At 43.2% G+C, this 19,951-nt stretch overlaps 1 protein-coding gene across 4 annotated transcripts in view; it reads left to right on the top strand.

Annotated features, from left to right (window-relative positions):
• Nucleotides 1-66: 66 nt before the first annotated feature.
• The window catches only part of PTPRZ1 (protein tyrosine phosphatase receptor type Z1), a 301,694-nt gene continuing 281,809 nt past the window's right edge, over nt 67-19,951 (top strand). For 3 of the 4 annotated variants that reach the window (XM_073652061.1, XM_073652060.1, XM_073652059.1), the window contains exon 1: nt 76-453. In XM_073652061.1, coding sequence (XP_073508162.1) covers nt 396-453 — 58 coding nt within the window. In that variant the 5' untranslated portion in view covers nt 76-395. Of the gene's footprint in view, nt 454-19,951 lie in introns of all 4 variants that reach the window. The other variant, XM_073652058.1, reaches the window with a different exon arrangement.

The following is a 19,951-nucleotide window of genomic DNA, read 5'->3' as shown; positions in this document are numbered from 1 at the left end:
CTACCAATCCCCATGGGCTTTCCTGTGAGCCAGAAATGATTTTAACCCTTCACGCCTCCTACTTGTGCAGTCAGACGCTTCCCACTCACACAGCGTGCCCCCTTGTCATTTCCCAAAGCTGCTACAGGGGAGCTGCAGAGGTGAACCAATCAGGTGCGGGGGGCGTGACTTGTGCCTGGGTTAACCCCCTGTTCCCTGGCTGCGCTTTTGCCCTGCGAGGCAGCTTCCATTCGTTCTTTCTGAGCCTGTCAGTGGATGTGAGTGGGGCGCTGTGGAGTGGGAGCCGACCATGAGGCGCTGCTAGAGACGGCACTGGCACACGGGTATTATCCACGCACGGTGCTCGGGATCTGCGTTCTCTTGGCAGTCAGCGCTCTCCTCACAAAGACCTGGAGATGTTACATCTACGCTGCCTGCTGGCTGGTCTGCAGCTCCTCTCTGTCTGTCAAGTGGGTGAGTGACCGTGATGAATGGAGCCGGGTGGGTGCGGGCTTAGCTGGCATGCTGCTGGCACCGGGCTGCCTGTGTCATGTGCAGTTACAGGAGGTCACAGGTGATCACCTACTATGGAGAGCACTGACCCCTCACCAGGTGCCATGCTCCAGATCCCAAAGCTCTCCCATTCAGGCTGTGTTACACATACATAATGCTTCTTCTCAGAGACCCTCAGCTCTGTATGGGGGCTGCACATTGCCAGGAGGGAGTCTATGTACCAGAAGTGATCAATCAATATGTATTATTAATATACATGTTTTACTATTCTGATTGGCTATTATCTTGTATTTCTGGGTCACCATAATCCATATTTCTCTGTGAGCCACATGGACTATACTGGGCCATGAGGCAACAGTCAAGCATGTACTAAATCTTCACAATGTCAGCTTTTCTATTGAAAATGAGGTGTTACCTTTACAGCAATCCCCTAATATATAGCTATTATCAGAAATCAGAAGTGATTTGCGTCATAGGAGGCATCACGGATATATTGTAAATATATATATATATATATATATATAATCTCTTTCCTCCAGTGATCTGGGTCATAGAAGACATCAGCATGTATTACTCAGCCATGTAAATGGCTTTTCTTCATACATTTATAGGTTCATCATAGGTAAGCAGTCACTTTTTCCATCTCTGACCAGCTTGGTCCAGGTTTAAACAAGAGAAGAGCATCCACAATAGAACCTGTTTATTGAATGCAGTGTACAGAGTATAACACAATTCATTACTCACTCCATTGACTTTGATAGCAGAGATCTGAGCAGCAGATCGTCTCCCGCAATGTCTCCTGGATACAGCATGGTTGTACAATTGATTTTCTTTTGTGAACACAAACAGCCTTGCTTCCCCTCACTAGCCCGGGGGCATCCGATGGTCTACAAGTGCATTTCCCCCTAGCTGGTAGCTATGCCAGGGTGATCACCTGTGTGTGAGTGTATGTGCCACAATGAATTCAGAGAAGCCTGAGCTAAATCAGGTAATGAAAGCTTCATGTATTAAACCCATTCACTGAGCATTGTCTGCTGGACAGATGGTGACTGCACAGAGAAGCCTGCTGCCTTCATGTACTAATATTTCAATTAATTCAAGTCGACTTTGGAACAATTTCAGGGGTATAATGAATCTGTAAAAATAATAATTATCCCTCACATCCTTAGTTACAGATGTTTAGAAACATTGCTTTTTGTAGCCAAATCACATTTTCTGCATTTCCTATTCGGAGCTGATCTAATCTTCATTAGGACCCAGCACTGCTATTTATTCTTGGGATAATTTTAGTGCCGTAATAGGGAGTTGATGAGGTTTTGTAGCATCCAGTGTATTTCTATTCTCCTCCAGTGCATTGCTTACCGTTTAATTATTCTTTCATTGGCATAATTTACTGGCCACAGACGGTCTGGGCTTTTTTATCCTGAGGATCATGTTTAGACAAAGAGCTGGAGAAGGCTTGTTTTGTTACCTAACATACCCTACTGTCACATATAAAATGCACCAAACCGTATGTAAAATGTTATGAAATGCTCAGCTGCACAAAGAAAAATCATAGTCGTTAAGAATATTCCATGTTGTAAAAACAATTTTATGAACATCAAAACCTGAATGCAAATCAGTGGTCAAAGATTGTAAATGGGTTGCGCTATGCTAAAGAATAGAATTACTTCTAAATATATGTATTGTGTTTTTCTTATATTTTATTGTTTATATGGATTTATTTAGTTGACAGGATGAGGTTTCTTCCAATTAAACAACACAATATTATGGGTTTGTTTATTAGTACAATTGGTCTTTTGCCTTTAAATTAGAACATGACCCCAGGAAAGGTGTCACAGGGAAAGACTGGATGCAATCCATCTGGAATGTAAAACATCACCTTTAGTTTGCTGATTACAGGAATCAATGAGGATGTTCATCACATATAGCATAATAAATTGTAATGTGCATATTCACATTTTCATTTAAAGAGGTTGTCCACTACTTTAACGTTGATGGCCTATCCTTGGGATAGGTCATCAATGTCTGATTGGTGGGGGTGCGACATCCAGCACCCCCGCAGATCAGCTGTTCTCAGTGTCAGCAGTGGCCGAAACTGTTCAGTTAGAGAGCTGAACAGCTCCGTCTACTGTATAGTGACCGTGGCTGGGTACTGCACATCTACCCCCTAATCAAGTCAAAAGAGGGCAAATGTGCAGTACCCGGCCTTGGCCACTACATGGTAGACGGCACTGCACTGTACACCTCCGTTACTGGTCAGTTCCAGACACCCCCGACACCGAGAAGAGCTGATTGTTGGGGGTACCGGGTAGGCCATCAATGTTAAAGTAGTGGACATCATCTTTAAGGCCGGAGACACATTAGCATTTTTAAAATCGGTCCAATGTTGTTCCTGAAAAGTGAGATGAGTGTCATGCGAGTACAATGCAATTTTTCTTACCTAGCATCTAAATGACATGCAAGTGCAATCTGTATGCAATGCGATTTTAACATTAGCTTTTACATTGAGTAATTCTCTGTCATTTAAAGGTAGTTTTCAAAATAAATATTCTTCTAAACATAAATAGATAGCTAGATGGATAGAAATATGTGAGTGAGATATATAATAAGTGCTTTGTGTGTGTTGCTTACTGTACATGTATTTAAATAATAAATAATAATAAAAAATGGCTTGTGGTCCCCCATACTTTTTATTAACCAGCTGGGGGCTAATGTTTATAGCCTGGAAAGGGGGTAATACCCATGGAGTTTCCCAGGCTATTAATATCAGCTCACAGCTGTATACTTAGCCTTTACTGGTTATTAAAATGGGGGACACCTCCAAAGAAAAGATGTGAGGTCCCCCCTATAATTAATTACCAGCCAAGGCTAGGCAGATAGCTGTGGGTTGATATTAATAGGCTAGGAAGGGGCCATGGATATTGGCCCCCTACCAGACTAAAAACATCATCTCTCAGCTGCCCCAGAAATGGTACATTCATAAAAAAAACACCCAGAATAAAGTCCTTTATTTGAAATAATAATACAGAGTTATTTATTGAAATGAACACTCCCTGTCCCTCTTTCACTCATTTATTATGGAAAAAGGAAAAAATATAAAAAAACACCATTTACTTCACCTATCGGAAGAAATGATAATCCATTTGTCCCTTGATGAGTCTAGCTCTGTTACATCTAGATGTCTTGCTGAACGGTGGCATGATGCGACCATTCAGCCTGACATCCAGCAGAGACACTGAGCTTATTGAGTCGCGGTGATGGGAATAAGGTGAGCGAAGTTCATAGCCAAAGAACTCCTTTCACCTCACTGATGTCAGCGCGAGCGCCATGAGAAAGTTCCGACCAGACCTGAAAAAAAAAAACGCAGCTGAACACACAAGCATAGACTAACATTGGTCTGAATGCAATCCGATTTTTTAGCGAATTGCATTTGTCCTATTTCATCACAAGTGGGAGCAAGCCTGAAAATAAAGAATATTGGAAGGATCCCTCATAACTTTTCCATATTTTAATCTTTTTTACGATTTTTTGCAGAAGATGACATTTAGTAATGGGTTAAAATACAGTGCAGAGGAGAGAAAATTAATTGTAATGTTTTTCCCAGAATTTAATGTCCTTATGCTCTGACCCCAGAACATATTTAATTTAAGATCTAAAAAAATAAATAAATCCGCTCCTCACAATCACCAGTCTGGTTCTCGCCACATCTTCTGCTTGCTGATGCTGCTTGCGCTTAAATCATCACCTGTCGTGCAAGGGCACCAAAGTCCACGACATCATGACGTCACATTTTGCTCCGTGACACTGAGGCAAGAAGGGGTTGTTATTTAAGCTATTTTGTATTTGTTTTCATGTTATTTATTTCATAAAACAAGTGTTTGCTGTGTGTAATCCCTATGGCCGTTATTGTATGCCGGTTCTCCTATCGGCTCTGCCTAAGGCCGTCCCTGGGATTCGGGATGTCTGCCCAGAGGGGGAACCATACAATAGATAGGGATTTAGTTACACTACACTGCTTAGACACTATAGAGTTAATTCAGGGGTTGCATCACTAACTGGGAGGGGTTAAGATTTGTTTTTACAGAAAACAATTCCGGGTTACAGACAGTTAGAAGGAGACATCAGAGAGTGACTTAGGCAATGAGACTGCCAATAGGGGAGGTCTGTGGCAAGGCCACACCAGTTCTGGGTTCACGACCCGAATAGCACAGGACTGGTGCAGGTCCTGTTCCATACCAGAGAGAGTACAGAAAATCCTCCGGTGCAGCACACACTCCTGGCTCAGTCCTTTAATAGTAGAGTGGGCATTGGGCGAAGAGAATAGAGTTTCGGCACACAGCGTGAGGTTAACGGTCCTGGGTGCTCCCCTCTACTATTAAGGACTGAGCCAGGAGTGTGTGCTGCAGAGGAGGATTTTCTGTACTCACTGTTACACCGTCCATCGAACCAGAACCAACTTCAAGCAAGACAGGAGAACGTAGATCCGGGTTAACAGACTTACTTTTACTGTGCAATTCTTCAATACATGGCTGTAGTATACAGATAAAGACATGGTCTTTAGTTAGTGAAGTACCCTTGGTGATGTGTCTTTCCAGTGTTCGTTCTCGTCCTGTCCTGAGACCCAACATCATCCACTTCTTCTGCGACCCAGCTGAGAATCTCCCCTCTAGGGATATAGAGGCCTTGCCTTGAGCACCTCTGAACGCCAGCACAGTCCTAGGCTCACAGCCTGTTAGATTCGGTATCAAACGTGCCCTAATTCTGTTCTGACAACTTGCGCCATTAAAACACTTCTTCACTGCTGTAACTGCTAATGGAGTCTGTTTACCTGTCTGCTCAATCTTCCTCCAACATTCTGCTCTTTCTCTCTGGTAAGGAACAGAACCTACACCGGTCCTGTGCTATTCGGGTCATGAACGCAGAACTGGGGTGGCTTTGCCATAGACCTCTCCTATTGGCACTCTCACTGCCTAAGTCACTCTCTGACTTCTCCTAACTGTCTGCAACCTGGAATTGTTTTCTGTAAAAACTAATCTAAACTCCTCCCAGTTAATGATGCAAGGATTAATTTCTCACCTTTAGTGCTCAGTCAGATGATCGTATAAATCGGACTGAGATCGGATCGCAGTGCGCGGACTGGCCGGCGGCTCTCCCGACCCGAGAGTGGGAGGTTCACGTGTTACTATGCACACACACTGCAACTTGACTTGCATCCTGCTTAGCACACACAGTGCGCCTTGACTTGCATCCTGCCTAGCACACACACTGCGCCTCGGCTTGCATCCTGCCTAGCACACACACTGCGCCTCGGCTTGCATCCTGCCTATCAGACACACTGCGCCTCGGCTTGCATCCTGCCTATCAGACACACTGCGCCTTGACTTGCATCCTGCCTATCACACACACTGCGCCTTGACTTGCATCCTGCCTAGCACACACACTGCGCCTTGACTTGCATCCTGCCTAGCACACACACTGCGCCTTGACTTGCATCCCGCCTAGCACACACACTGCGCCTTGACTTGCATCCTGCCTAGCACACACACTGCGCCTTGACTTGCATCCTGCCTAGCACACACACTGCGCCTTGGCTTGCATCCTGCCTGGCACACACACTGCGCCTTGGCTTGCATCCTGCCTGGCACACACACTGCGCCTTGGCTTGCATCCTGCCTGGCACACACACTGCGCCTTGGCTTGCATCCTGCCTGGCACACACACTGCGCCTTGGCTTGCATCCTGCCTGGCACACACACTGCGCCTTGGCTTGCATCCTGCCTGGCACACACACTGCGCCTTGGCTTGCATCCTGCCTGGCACACACACTGCGCCTTGGCTTGCATCCTGCCTGGCACACACACTGCGCCTTGGCTTGCATCCTGTATGGCACACACACTGCGCCTTGACTTGCATCCTGTATGGCACACACACTGCGACTTGGCTTGCATTCTGACTAGAGCACACACTGTGCCTTCACTGGCATCCTGCTTGGCACACACACTGCGCCTTGGCTTGCATCCTGCTTAGCACACACAAACTATGCCTTGGCTTGAATACCTGCTTAGCACACACACTGCATCTTGGCTTGCATCCTGCTTAGCACACACACTGCGGAGTAGGCTGTCCAACACACAGCAGGTGGAGTGCTTACTTTGCGCTCAGAACATAGCGACCGATGCCTGTTACAGCCCCCTGCTCTGACCCAATGACTGGAAGCGAGCAGCTGCAGAAAGAATAGATTTTATTTCCTTCCTACAGATGCTCTTCCAAATAGACTGCCAGACATGTGTAACGTTGCACTTACCTGCAGATAACCACTATGGCTTCAGGTAAATGTCGCTTTTTTTACTGACAGGCAGGGCTATGGAGTCTGAGTCGAAGCCCATTTTGGTGGAGTCGGAGACGGTACAAAATGGACCGACTCCTAAAATATATAATAAATTGGGTACAGTAGTTCAATGCAGTTTGTGGGGAATATTTTTTCATAAGCATTTGGGAAAGAAATTAAATGTCCTATTCCTGATCTAAGGGTCTAGACTTTTAGCTGAGATGAATCTGCGCTACAGTAAATTTATCACTTAAACATGAGCCATAGATGAGGGAGTCTGAGTCGTGGAGTCGGTGTCATGGAAATTGAGGAGTCTGAGTCGGAGGTTTGGCTTACCGACTCCACAGCCCTGCTGACAAGATCCCTTTAAACAAAAAGGGAATCCAGGTACAGTGGCCAATCCCTTACCATGTTCATAAATAGGGCATTAACTACACAAGGCAATAAAAAAGTGTGGAACACTCATTTGCTCATTTTACAGGTCATGTTGACAGATAGACATCCTGAATTCACCAGGATATATAGACAGTCTCTCTGTTTTTGGCTTAAAAGTAACGATTCAAACAGGGGATTCTGACTATTATTACACCCATATCCCCTAGTAAATAGGGCATATGAATCTAGGTTGACATCACAAGACAATCCTGTCAGCATTTATTGGAAATAAAAACTCATGAAGGCAAGATGCTTGGAGAATGTTTTATCTGCTGGAAAATAATAATTATCTTTTATTCTTTGAAATTAATGAATACTGTTAGTCAGCATGAGACTTCATATTGAAAGCACTACTTTAGCATTTTTTTATATTTCAGCGCTGGAGTGGTGCCACTAATCTAAGTTCCCTGCCCCTAGTATTATATTTACCAGCCGCCATCTTCAGCTGTTCTCAGCACTACTCTGATCGTCTTCTGTAGGTTGTGACCTCCTGGATCGCTTCAGTGTTCGCTGATCAGTAGGGAAGTCACAAATCAATGAGTCAGATTAAGGGTTTCTTAGACTTCCATTGAGGGCTTGTGACCGTTACATCTGTCTTCTGGTCAGTTAGAAATTATGATCACAAGATGGAGGTGCGGGACTGAAGCAACACCAGGAAGAGCCGAAGACGGCGGCTGGTAAGTATATTACTACTGTCAGGGAACTTAGAATAGTGGCACCACTCCAGCGCTGAAAAAGAGAAAATGCAGGAGTGGTATTTTAATCATTCCAGTCCATAGCCCTGTTGGGTGCCTTCAGCACTGACCTGATGCTAGAGACTTCACAATCAACACACATAGCGCGCACATTGTGACTGTGATGTGGTCAAAAACTGCGGCAACGCTAGTTTAACATCAATAGACTTTTCATGGCCATGCAGTTTTGCAAGTAAAACTGCTGTTCATCTGCAAAACAAGACGAACATTAACAGTCACTTTGATATCTGCATCACTTTCCCATAAATCAAGGTGCAGAAGTAACGCTGAAAGCAACATCAAGATATGGTCTTGCTGTGGCTACTATGGATGAACTCACCCTTAAAGAGAAACAGAGGTAGCGGCCTGCTTAAGGTGAATATATGCAGCTGATTGGATGACCAGATTTAAAGGGGTTGTCCACTACTTATTATCCCCTCCCCTGTGTATCCCCCCGGGGCCCATAAGTGTCTTTGTAATTACCTTCTGTTGCAGGTTCTGCCTGTGAGCGGCGTTATCACTGGCCGCTCACAGGCATCACGTCACCCCCGGCTGCAGCCGGCGCTGACATCCGCTGATGTCACGACAAGTCCAGGCTGCAGCCGATGGTCCCTCTTCCGCGTTCCACCGGTGGATGCCAGGCTGAGGGTGGGGTTACCCCGCACGTCATACCCAGCATCCACCGCGCGCTCTCCCTCTCCCCATTCATTGGGAAAGCGCACGGTGGATGCTGGGTGTAACGCGGGGAATAACCCTGCCCACAACTCAGCAGCCACCGCGGGGACCCCAGCGCTGAGCCACGCCTCAATTGTCGTGACGTCAGCGCGGGGTCACGTGATGCCTGTGAGCAGCCATCGATGGCGCTGCTCACAGGCAGAACCTGCAACAGAAGGTAATTACAAAGACACTTATGGGCCCCGGGGAGATGCATTCAGGGCATAATAAAAAGTTGTGGCCAACTTCTTTAAGAAAACAAATTTTTCCTCAAGTTAACATTTTCACACAGATATATTACCTGCATATACCGCCCCATGTAAAGGCAGGTATATTACAGGGGCTGCTCTGTACTGCATTCCTCACATGAGTGATTAATGACTGGCTGCTGTGTATACAGCCCCTTAAAGGGAAGCTGATAGATGATTCATGCTGCCTGTAGTTTGGGTTGCAGCCAGGTATATTTTTCCCTGACATACTTCGGCGTTTGAAAGAAAGTATAGTTTCAGGATCCGGCCAGGGAACATAGCCAGGGACTAAACTAGTCTGGGAGCACCCCTGGACAACTTTTCCCTAGAGATGATTGACAGTGTTCCCTAATGTACACACACAAGCAGACACCTATCAATAAACTAGAACAGTGTGGGGATCTTCAAAGTATATAAACTCTGAAACTCCAGAGCTTTTCAGAGAAAGATATACCTTGAGTAGTTGTGCAGCCAGAATGTGATTCATGATGCCCATTGTTTGGGCAGCTTGAATCCAGCTGACAGGTTCACTTGAATCACTGCTTAGAGGGATAGGTGGATGCTGGAGAAGAGGTGACCTCATGAATACATATGACTACAATTATAATATAAAAAAAGATTAGATATTAGAAAAAACTTTTTGACAGTTAGGGTGATCAATGAGTGGAACAGGCGGCCAGGAGAGGTGGTGAGTTCCCCTTCAATGGACGTCTTCAAACAGAGGCTGGACAGATATCTGTCTGAGATGATTTAGTGAATCCTGCATTGAGCAGGGGGTTGGACCAGATGACCCAGGAGGTCCCTTCCAACTCTACCATTCTATGAATTTTATAATAGTTGGACATACTAATACTGATAAGTACATGCATTTTTGAACAGTAGTGGAGAAGAAATTGAAGCATATACTGTCCCAGAAAAGCCCAAGCAGAGGAGGACACCTAACAAAACACGCGCCAGGGAAATTAGATGGGTCAGCTCAATTGTACATGCACAGACAGTTTTAGTGATCTAGATATGTTAGATATAGTCATTCCAGTCCAAACATCTGGTGGAAGATAAATGTGTGTCCAGCAGGCAAATACCTGGAGGAAAAGACTTCAGCCTTAAAGTCATTCCAAATTTAATGTCCACAGAGTGGCATCAGTACCATGAATTTGCACTGATTTTAGATTGTTAATGGTTGCATGGTTTTGTAGAGAAAACTGCTAGCTTCCCTGGGCACGTTGCAGTCTCCATTATGTTTCACTATGCTCATCAATGTTACAAATACTCAACCTCCAAAAACTACCATTAAGTGTGTAACTACCAAATAGAACTTTCTATAAGGTGTGTGAATTCATAAAGGCCAGGCATTATAGATCGCAGCAGCTACTAAAAGGAATTAGACAAGACTTTAGACTAAATCTACAGATTAAACTATCTGCTTCAACCCTCAAAATACAATTGTAAATGATTGATCGATTACAGTTCAGTCCCACCAATTTATTTGATAACTGATGGTTAATGTCACAACCGCTCTGGTGATCAGCTTCAGATATTAATCTTTAGTAGACTACTACCTCTCATTATCACTAGGCGGTCCTCTAAAAGTAGTGGCCACAGCATGACCAAAGGAGCAGCCACAATGCCAAAAATGCGACAGTAGTTTTTGGTGGAGGAGACAGGGCCAGCATTCTGGTCTAACAAATTTGGAGAGGTCTCAGTTTAACCCAGTCTGCAAGACCGTATATGAGAAGTAAGAAAACATCAATAAGGAAGGAGAGAGGATAGAAGATGGAGAAGAGAACGCAGGACCAAGTGTGAAATTCTTTTAAATCACGAAGAAAGTGGTGGATTCCAAAATTTCTCAAGAAGTACATCAACAACAGAGAAGGCAAAGCCCGACCACCTAAATTCATTAGGCTATTTTTGTGTTTCTATATTATCAAGACATTGGAATAAAGGATGTAACAATTCAACAGGTCCACCAAATCATAGTAAGGTCAGAACTTCATAAGATCATCAGATTTCTATTATGAAATCAATCAGAAAACAGACACACTGACAAAAGATCTCCTGGGCTGGAGATACAGTAAAGATAGTATAAGAGATGTCTATAATTAATCCATTAAATTCTAAAACTTTTTATTGATTTTATAAAAGGTACATATGAGCAATGGCATAACATCAGCAATAGTTGTAAATCATAACAGATAGCCTGGATTGATAGAAATGAATTAGACAAAGAGTATTTTTGCAATAAAACATATACAAATGAAGGTAAAGCAGAATTTTTGAAGGATTTCTGTGCACACCGGGGTGGAGTCAGATATAATGACATGTAATGGGCAAAAATGGAGAAACTCCAGGAGAGAGAAGAGAAAAAAAAGGGGATGGATGATTCATTTCAGTTAGCAGCAAACATAGTGCAAAGTAAAATAGAAAAAGTATGTATTTGAAGTAAAGAATAAACGGATGTCACGTCATGTCAGAGCAAATGTGGAAGGTAGATAAATGGGGAGAAGCAAATTTGATCCATGGTGTCCAGATCTGAACAAATTTTTCATAGTTATCTAAAAATGTTGGACAATTTTTCATTATAAATCTGTCCAATCTGGATTTAACTTGTAGAACAGATTGTTTCTTCCATGAATGTGCAATAATGTGTTTGGCAGCCAGAATCAAGACAGTAAGTTGAAATTCTCTGTAAGAGTGAGGTCTATTACAAATGTAAGCGGGCGACCCAAGGATCATGCCGTAATAAGGCATTATGACACTAAAGAAGCACTCCTCCCATCAAAATGTTTATTCCCTTAATATATTGCAATCGTCATATTATACAGCACTGTATTTTTACAATTGCTCATTCTGCCTTTCTACCCAGCAAGTTCTTCTCTTTTCCATTAGGTCTATGTAGAAACAGGAAGTGTTTTGTCTCTGAAGAAATCATTCCTCTCTTCAGCTTCAGACCCAGATGTCCCCTTCTCACCGTCATTGACTTTTGCTGTGACTTGTGAGTCATACAGTGAAAATTGACCTTCTGTTTCTACATAGAGCTTAGACGGATTCAGCTAGTCAGCTTTTAATCACATGATGTCATAGACCTAATGGAAAACAGAAGAATTAGCTGGGTAGAAAGGCAAAATGATCAATTGTAAGTACACAGTGCTATATAACATGATGACTGCAATATATTAATAGGATAAAAAAAATTATGGGAGTGCTTCTTTAAAAAGAATTTGTATAATACCATAGATTGTGGACCAAATTCTGATTATTTTACTGCATGTCCACCAGGTATGGAACATGTTGCCCGGGCAGCCTCTTAAACAAGAAGAATAGATAGGTATATAGTGAGCAATCTGGGTAGGCACCAAATACCATCTCATAAGGACTTTGACCCTTTAGAGGTCATATTAATTATGCATATTGACACGGCTAGCCCGTTTTCTCTCACTTAGGGGTCTCTGCTCCCCACTAGATAGCGCTCACATATGTAAGTTATTTGTGGGTCCGTGGTTTATTTACAGTAGCATATACTGTGGTATGTAAAAGTTTGGACACCCCTGGTCAAAATTACTGTTATTGTGAACAGTTAAGCAAGTTGAAAATGAAATGATCTCTAAAAGGCCTACAGTTAAAGATGACACATTTCCTTTGTATTTTAGGCATTTACATTTTTAAAATTCCAAAAATGAAAATGGGCAGATGCAAAAGTTTGAACACTGTGCATGGTTAGTTCCTAGTAACACCTCCTGTTGAAAGTATTACAGTTTTGGCTGGCTACAAAAAGCCTTTACAGAGTCTTTCAATTCTTGTTTGAGGGATTTTCATCCATTTTTCCTTGGAAAATTCTTCCAATTCTGTGAGATTCCTGGGTCGTCTTGCATGCACTGCTATTTTGAGGTGTAACCACAGATTTTCAATGATGTTCAGATCAGGGTACTGTGAGGGCCATTGTAAAACCTTCAGCTTGCTCCTTTTGAGGTAGTTCATTGTGGATTTTGACATGTGTTTACGATCACTGTACATTTGTAGAAGCCATCCTATTTTCAACTTCAACTTTTTTACAGATGGTGTTTTGTTTGCATCAAGAATTTGTTAAAATTTCATTGAATCCATTTTTCCCTCTACCTGTGAAATGTTCCCCGTGCCATTGGCCTCAACACAACCCCAAACCATGATTTATCCCCCCTATGCTTAATTTTTGGCGAAATGTTCTTTTCCTGAAATTCTGTGCTCTTTTTTTCTCCACACATAACTTTGATCATTGTGCCAAAGAGTTCTATTTTAACCTCATCGGTCATCAGGACTTGTTTCCAAAATGCATCAGGCTTGTTAGATGTTCTTTTCAATACTTCTGACGCTGAATTTTATGGTTAGGACGCAGGAGAAGTTTTCTTATGATGACTCTTCCATGAAGGCCATATTTGTGCAGGTGTCTCTGAACAGTAGAACAATGTACCACAACTCCAGTGTCTGCTAAATTTTTCTGAAGGTCTTTTGCAGTCAATCGGGATTCTGATTTGCCTCTCTATTGATCCTATGAACAACAATCACTGAAATTTTACTTGGTCTTCCAGAACTTATCTTGACCTCCACTGTTCCTGTTAACTGCCATTTCTTAATTACATTTCAAACTGAGGAAAGGCAATTTGAAAACACTTTGCTATCTGCTTATAGTCTTCTCCTGCTTTGTGGGCCTCCACCATTTTCATTTTCAGAGTACTAGGCAGCTGCTTAGAAGAGCCCATGGCTGCTGTTTTTTGGCACAAGGTTAGAGAAGGCTGGGTTTTTATAAAGCTGGGAAATATGTATCACCTGGCTTTTCCTAAATATGATCATGAACAAGCCATAACCCTAATTGACTAATTAAGGTCTGAAACCTTGGTCAAAATTATTTGAGCACACAAACCTCCAAGGGTGCCCAAACTTTTGCATTGGCCCATTTTCCTTTTTGTAATTTTTGAAATGAAAAACATTACAATATATTTTTATTCCCTAAAATACAAAGGAAATGTATAATCTTTAACTTAAGACCTTTCAGAGATCATTTAATCTCCAACTTTCTTAACTGTTCACAATAACAATAATTTCTACCAGGGTGCCAAAACTTTTACAAGCCACTGTAGAAGTGAACTGAAGGTGAGTTATGGGGATTGTAAATGCATATTCATTCAAAGAAAGAGAATTTCTGAAAGTCATTTGCCTTTTACAGAAAGTGTTTGCAAGGTCGGAAATGTGTTTATTTCTGATTCTTTCAGGAGGTGAAAATGTTTTTATGAATTTTTAAACAACTTTAAAAATTATTTTTCTCTGACCTTATGTGTTCTCTTTCTGGAATATTATAAACAAATCTTACTAGTTATGGAGTTTATGAATGGAGAGTGTAGGGAAGCTGGGTATATCCCTGGTGGGACTTGTAATCATGGATGTATTAGCTGCTACCCAGCTCTCCTAGGAATGGATAAGTAACAAATGAGGGAATGGATTATTAAGTAAAATTTGTTGAAGCACAGCAACCATGCGAGAGACAAGGACGAGGTGTAGCACAAGCATCCGAATGTTTGAACTACACAGGGCCGCCATAAAGGCATTACTGCCCTTACTACTGTATGGGGCCCGGTGAACAGAAGCAAAAAGACCTATACACACCGGGCCTCAGGGAGTCGGGGGCAACAGTTCAGAGCATAATGCGGCCGGAAATGAGTGCTATACCTTTAAGCCGCCGCCGGGTGCATCATGGTCCTGACGCCGGGCATGTGACACGCTGCGCGCTCACTTTCATTTTGGAGCAGAGCAACAGCATGCCACATGTGTATTGGGACCCGGGATAGGCAGGCGGACTTCAGCAGCGGCGGCGGCAGGAGGAGGTAGGCAGACTGTGTCTGTGTGTGTGTCAGTGTCTATCTGTGTGTGTGTCAGTGTCTGTCTGTGTCAGTGAGGAGGCCACAGCGGCAGCAGCGGGTAGTGTATGTATGAGAACTTGGGGGGGCTGCTGGGGGGTTTCTGGCCCTGTGAGGGGGCTATTTCTGGGCCGGTGAGGGGGCTATTTCTGGCTGCGGAGTTGGGGGTGGAGCCTGGGCGGAGTCTGAAGGGGGCCCCAATATTTTATCAGTATGGGGCCTCCAAAATTCCTAGTGGCAGGCCTTGGAGCTACACCTCGTCCTTGTCTCTCCCATGGTTGCTGTGCTTCATCAGCAGGACTTTGCACCCACCGCCTCAAGGTATCTCAGATCCCAATGTCGCGCCCCTGAGGGCTCAGTCGCCACAGAGGTACTGCACCTCACCCAGAGGTGTGGTATCTCCTTCTCTCAGGTAAGGATGGAGTACTGCCCGGGACCCCAACACCTGCACTCAACACTACACTACTCCAGGCCGGCTGGAAGGGCATTATGCACTTCTTCTGCTGCCCTGTCCCTGGCTGGAGTAGGGGGAACCAAAGAGAGGGGGAACCAGTAGTGGGTGTGGGTGGAGTACGTAGAACAGGGGAGCACTTAGAGAATAGATATATATAGGGAGCCATCTTAGTTAGTTCAGGAGTGGGTTCATTGAGTGATGCAGTGAGAGGAAGGAGGAGGGGAGCAGAGTCTCTTCAGGAGCTCTGCTCCATAGTGGGGCCTAGTAAGAGAGGCCCAGGAGTGAGAGAGGAGTCAGGGAGGAAGGCTCCATTACAGAAGGGATCCCAGGGGGTACGGTGAGTGCAGGACGGCACCCGCATGGCCGAATCTGCCGAGCGTCAGAGGGATCAGGCCGCAGGAAGGGAACCGGTCTCTGGTCCAGCCGTGTTACTCCAGGTCTCGGGTGGAAAACCAGAGGCTTCTGCACTTCCATGGTGCAGTTGCCACAACCTCACCATAGCCGCCGTGAAGGCCACCAAGTAGGTCCGGGAACTCCAGGTCGACGCGGGAGTCTGACACCTGGACAGTGTACCTAAGGAACCTTACAGAACTGTGAGTAAACTCGGACGACTGCACTTCACTGTCTCCGTCAGTTATTTCTAACACACTACCGCTCCTGCACTACAACGCCCAGCATCACCAACTGCATCAACCCTGCCCCGGGGGCCCGCTCCACCTGTGGGGGGCAGAAAACATCAATGCTGCCATCCCATCACCCCCGGAGGTCTGCAGCAGCGCCGGTACTCATTACCGGGAACCACAGGTGGCGTCACGGGACAAAACTGTTAACAAATCCCCCTTTTAAAGAGTGACCCCAGGGTACGGGCCCGGGAGACGACTGCTGTGATATCCCACAGAAGGTCAAGGCCCGGGTACCGAGTCTCCCCCATATCCCCCCTGGGCGAGTCACCAGCACACTAGCAAGCGTGGTAAGCTCAATACTTTTTGTCTTAAAATTTGTTGAAGTTCACCAAAATAGGGGAACCAAAAGAGCAAGTCACCTGGTGGTCTGGATCCATCTCACAACTCACGTATATACCAAAAAAGCATGGATGGCAACAACGCTAGACTGTGAGCATTTTGGCTTCTTCATTTTTATGAGTTGCTTTTTTAATGGTTATTCTCATAATTGCAGACCAGGAGATCACTGCTCTCTTACCTCATGGATTCCTAATCATCAGGGAACAGTGCACTCCTAAAGATTGCCAATTTGGACAAGAGACATGGCTAAGCTTGAACTTTGCATTCGCCCATGTTACAACAGAGGCTGCTTTGCCTTTACAGAAACCAAGAAGCATGGGAACTGAAGCTGGCTGAGCAAGTGATTTGGCCAGCTTTACAGGAGTGCTTGCAAGCTCTATAGCAAAGAACTTGCAAGCGTTGCAGTCTTTGCCTGGGACACTGGCCACCTCTGATAATTTGCAAAGGTGGCCAGCAACTAAGACAATGAGCTACACAATAGAACTTAAAATCTGTGCATACATAAATTAGATGCAATAATACTGTATATATCAGATCCTTGAGCAAGGCGTATTCTTTGTTGCCCCATTAAATAGGATAGGAACATTTAAAATGATGCATAAGATATGGATCCAAATAAGGGATCTACAGGGTACAGAAGGCTGTTTTTCCTCCCCCTTCTTTCCTATGGAGAAATAGATATATATATATAGGAGATTGATTCATTAACAGAATTGTTGAATTGGGAGAGAAAGGGTATTTATAATAAATATCAGATTATATACTAAGGGGATTTACTGTGTCCTTAAAATCTGGATTTTGAAATACAATTTGGCCCCTGATTCCTATTTTTGCACATCACCAATTGGCTCATGCTTTGAGAAATGGGATTATTAAGAGCTAGTGAGATATCTAATATTATAAAATATAATGATGGCTACTCACAGTAGGGAGCTGACATATATATATTTTATAATGTTATAGTGAATCAAAGATTTGAGCATGCTCCAGTCCACTTTTTAATTTTGAGAGTAGAAATTGTGCCCTGTAAATATGGACAATTGTGTGGCAATTTTAGGCAACAATAATAGGATACCTTTTAGTCTAGCTCAAAGGATTGCAGTGTTCCCCAACTCCAGTCCTCAAGAGCCACCAACAGATCATGTTTTCAGGGTTTCCTTAGTATTGCACTGGTGATGGAATTATTGCCTGTCCAGATGATGCAATTATTATTATTAATTATTATTATGGCGCACTCAGTGATCATACAGTTAATACAGAAAACAGAAAGTTAACCTGGTTGAGCACTAAAGATTTGTTTAAATGTGGACCCAAATTTTTCATTTTCACAAGGGTAGCAGGAGAAAATGGACCCCAAAATGTTCTGTTCAATTTCTCCTGAATACAACTGTACCCCATATGTCGTAGAAAACTACTGTCTGGGCACACTGCCAAGCTCCAAAAGGAAGGAATGACGTTTTGGAGTGCATACTTTGATGAAATTGTTTGTGGGTGCCATGTCGCATTTGTAGAGCCATTGAGGTGCCAAAACAGTAGAACCCCATCACAAAGTGACCCTATATTGGAATTGATCTACAGCTTTCCTGGTATGTGCATTTTATAATGTGGCATGTGAGTTGTGTAGAGTGCATCAAGTTGGTATATGTAAGTTGTGTAGAGTACATCAGGTTGGCATACGTAAGTTGTATAGCGTACATCAGGTTTGCATATGTAAGATGTGTAGAGTGCATCAGGTTGGCAAATGTGAGTTGTGTAGATTACATCAGGTTGGCATGTGTTAGTTGTGTAGAGTGCATGAATGAAAAAAATGTGTAATTGAAATGCAGTATTATAACCACACTGATCAAGCAAGCTGCGGCTCACAGTTCTCCTATCTTTCTCCCTATCAATTAAACCTCTGCATGATAATCTTTTCTTCATACACTAATCTTCTCAATAGCACTGCTATTCTGTCATGTACATTATCTGTAAAATTTGTTCAGTGTTTTATGGCTTTCTCTCCCTGTCTACATTACTAAACTGTTAGATTTTATGTCCTTTCGCTATAAAGATTCATTACAAACTGGCTGCTGCATTCCTTCCTTCTGCTTTTATACAAACCATCCTTATTGGATGTGCTATACCATGTGATATGATAGCTTCAAGGCATTATGAGAAAGCTCCCCCAGTGTTCCTTCTTTGGCTGATGCAATCTTTTGCCGTGTAAAAAATGGTGATGGTCATTTTAGGTGATTCATGCAAAGCGAATCGCAAATTGTTCAAATTCGCTCGGTTCAGCAAATTCTTAAAATTGTAAACACATTCAATTTACATCTAATTGATTTACTCATCTCTAGTAAATTGTTTTCATAACCCCACAAAATTCAATTTATAAAGGCTAATGTATAGACAAAAAAAGTGGTCATGGAGAATACAATATGTAACGTAAGAAACAAGACCTCATACATCTGCATTGTTGTAAGTTATAGAATGCCAAAAAGTGACGTGTAGTTCTAAAGTCTTAAAATAAAAATAAAAAGGCAGTACTGGGATCTTTTAAATAGCAGATTGGTCAGATAATGCCATACAGTAGCAAGAAACATAATGCATGCAGTGACCACATGATTAATGTGGAGCAGAACACAATATGCAACTACGGCTATGTGGGATGTTCAGGACTAAGAACAGCCACACAGCTCCATCCTTTGCCTTCTGGATAAAGTGGTTCTATTTCCCCAGGTTGCAAATCCAGGGATAGCATGGTATCAGTAAATGCATCATTTCCAAAGTGTCATACCATGCTGATAATGACCAGTAGTTGTGATATATCCAGACTCAAGATTTCCAGTGAATCAGAGATTTTCATTTTTGGATAGTATGCGGAGAACATTTTTAAACCAATTGTCCCATCAGGATAACACTGCAAGATGCAACTACAAGATGTGGAACAAGTGGACTTCCTGCAGGGGCATTTCTAGTGGTAATGAGATGATGTGGCCTACTAAGGATACATTTCTGCTACTGATTTGATCTCCAGAGTTGCTATCACATTTAACAACATTTGTTAAATAAGTTGATGGAGCTTGTCTGCAATTGATCAATTATTTAAGGTCAGATTTTGAGAGTTGAAGCAGATATTTTAATCTGTAGTTAATTGGTTTAGTCTAAAGTCTTTACTTGTTGCTTTAAGCCAGGGGTGAGGAGCCTACTTGGTCCAGCCCTCGGGCAGATTCCTGGTGGGCCATAGTACTTGGGCTGCCAACCCTGTTTTTCTGCCCTTTAATTCTTCTGTAGGAGAAAAATTCTGCAAGTGCACACATGTTGCGCTCACTACTGATTACCTTCGTGGCACATGCAACACTGGATTACGTCTGATGGTGGCCATTGCCAACATCAGGATATTATTTGTGGGCACAGTTAGAGTGCTCTCCTCCTGTTTCGCACGTGCCTGTGATGTATACAGCAGTTGCAGTGTCTCCTATGTGATGTAGACACAGCAGTTTTCAATGTTTTCTATGTGATGCACACAGTAGTGTCAATGTATCCTATGTTATGTAAACAGCAGCCTCAGTGTATTCTATGTGATGTATATACAGCAGACTCAATGTTTCCTATATGATGTATATATGGCAGTCTTAGTTTATCCTATGTGATGTA

This window comes from Phyllobates terribilis, unplaced genomic scaffold (assembly GCF_046119375.1).
Source record: "Phyllobates terribilis strain yellow unplaced genomic scaffold, ASM4611937v1 Scaffold_11__3_contigs__length_659146591, whole genome shotgun sequence".
Lineage (NCBI taxonomy): Eukaryota > Metazoa > Chordata > Amphibia > Anura > Dendrobatidae > Phyllobates > Phyllobates terribilis.
This window is presented reverse-complemented; position numbering and strand designations above follow the sequence as displayed.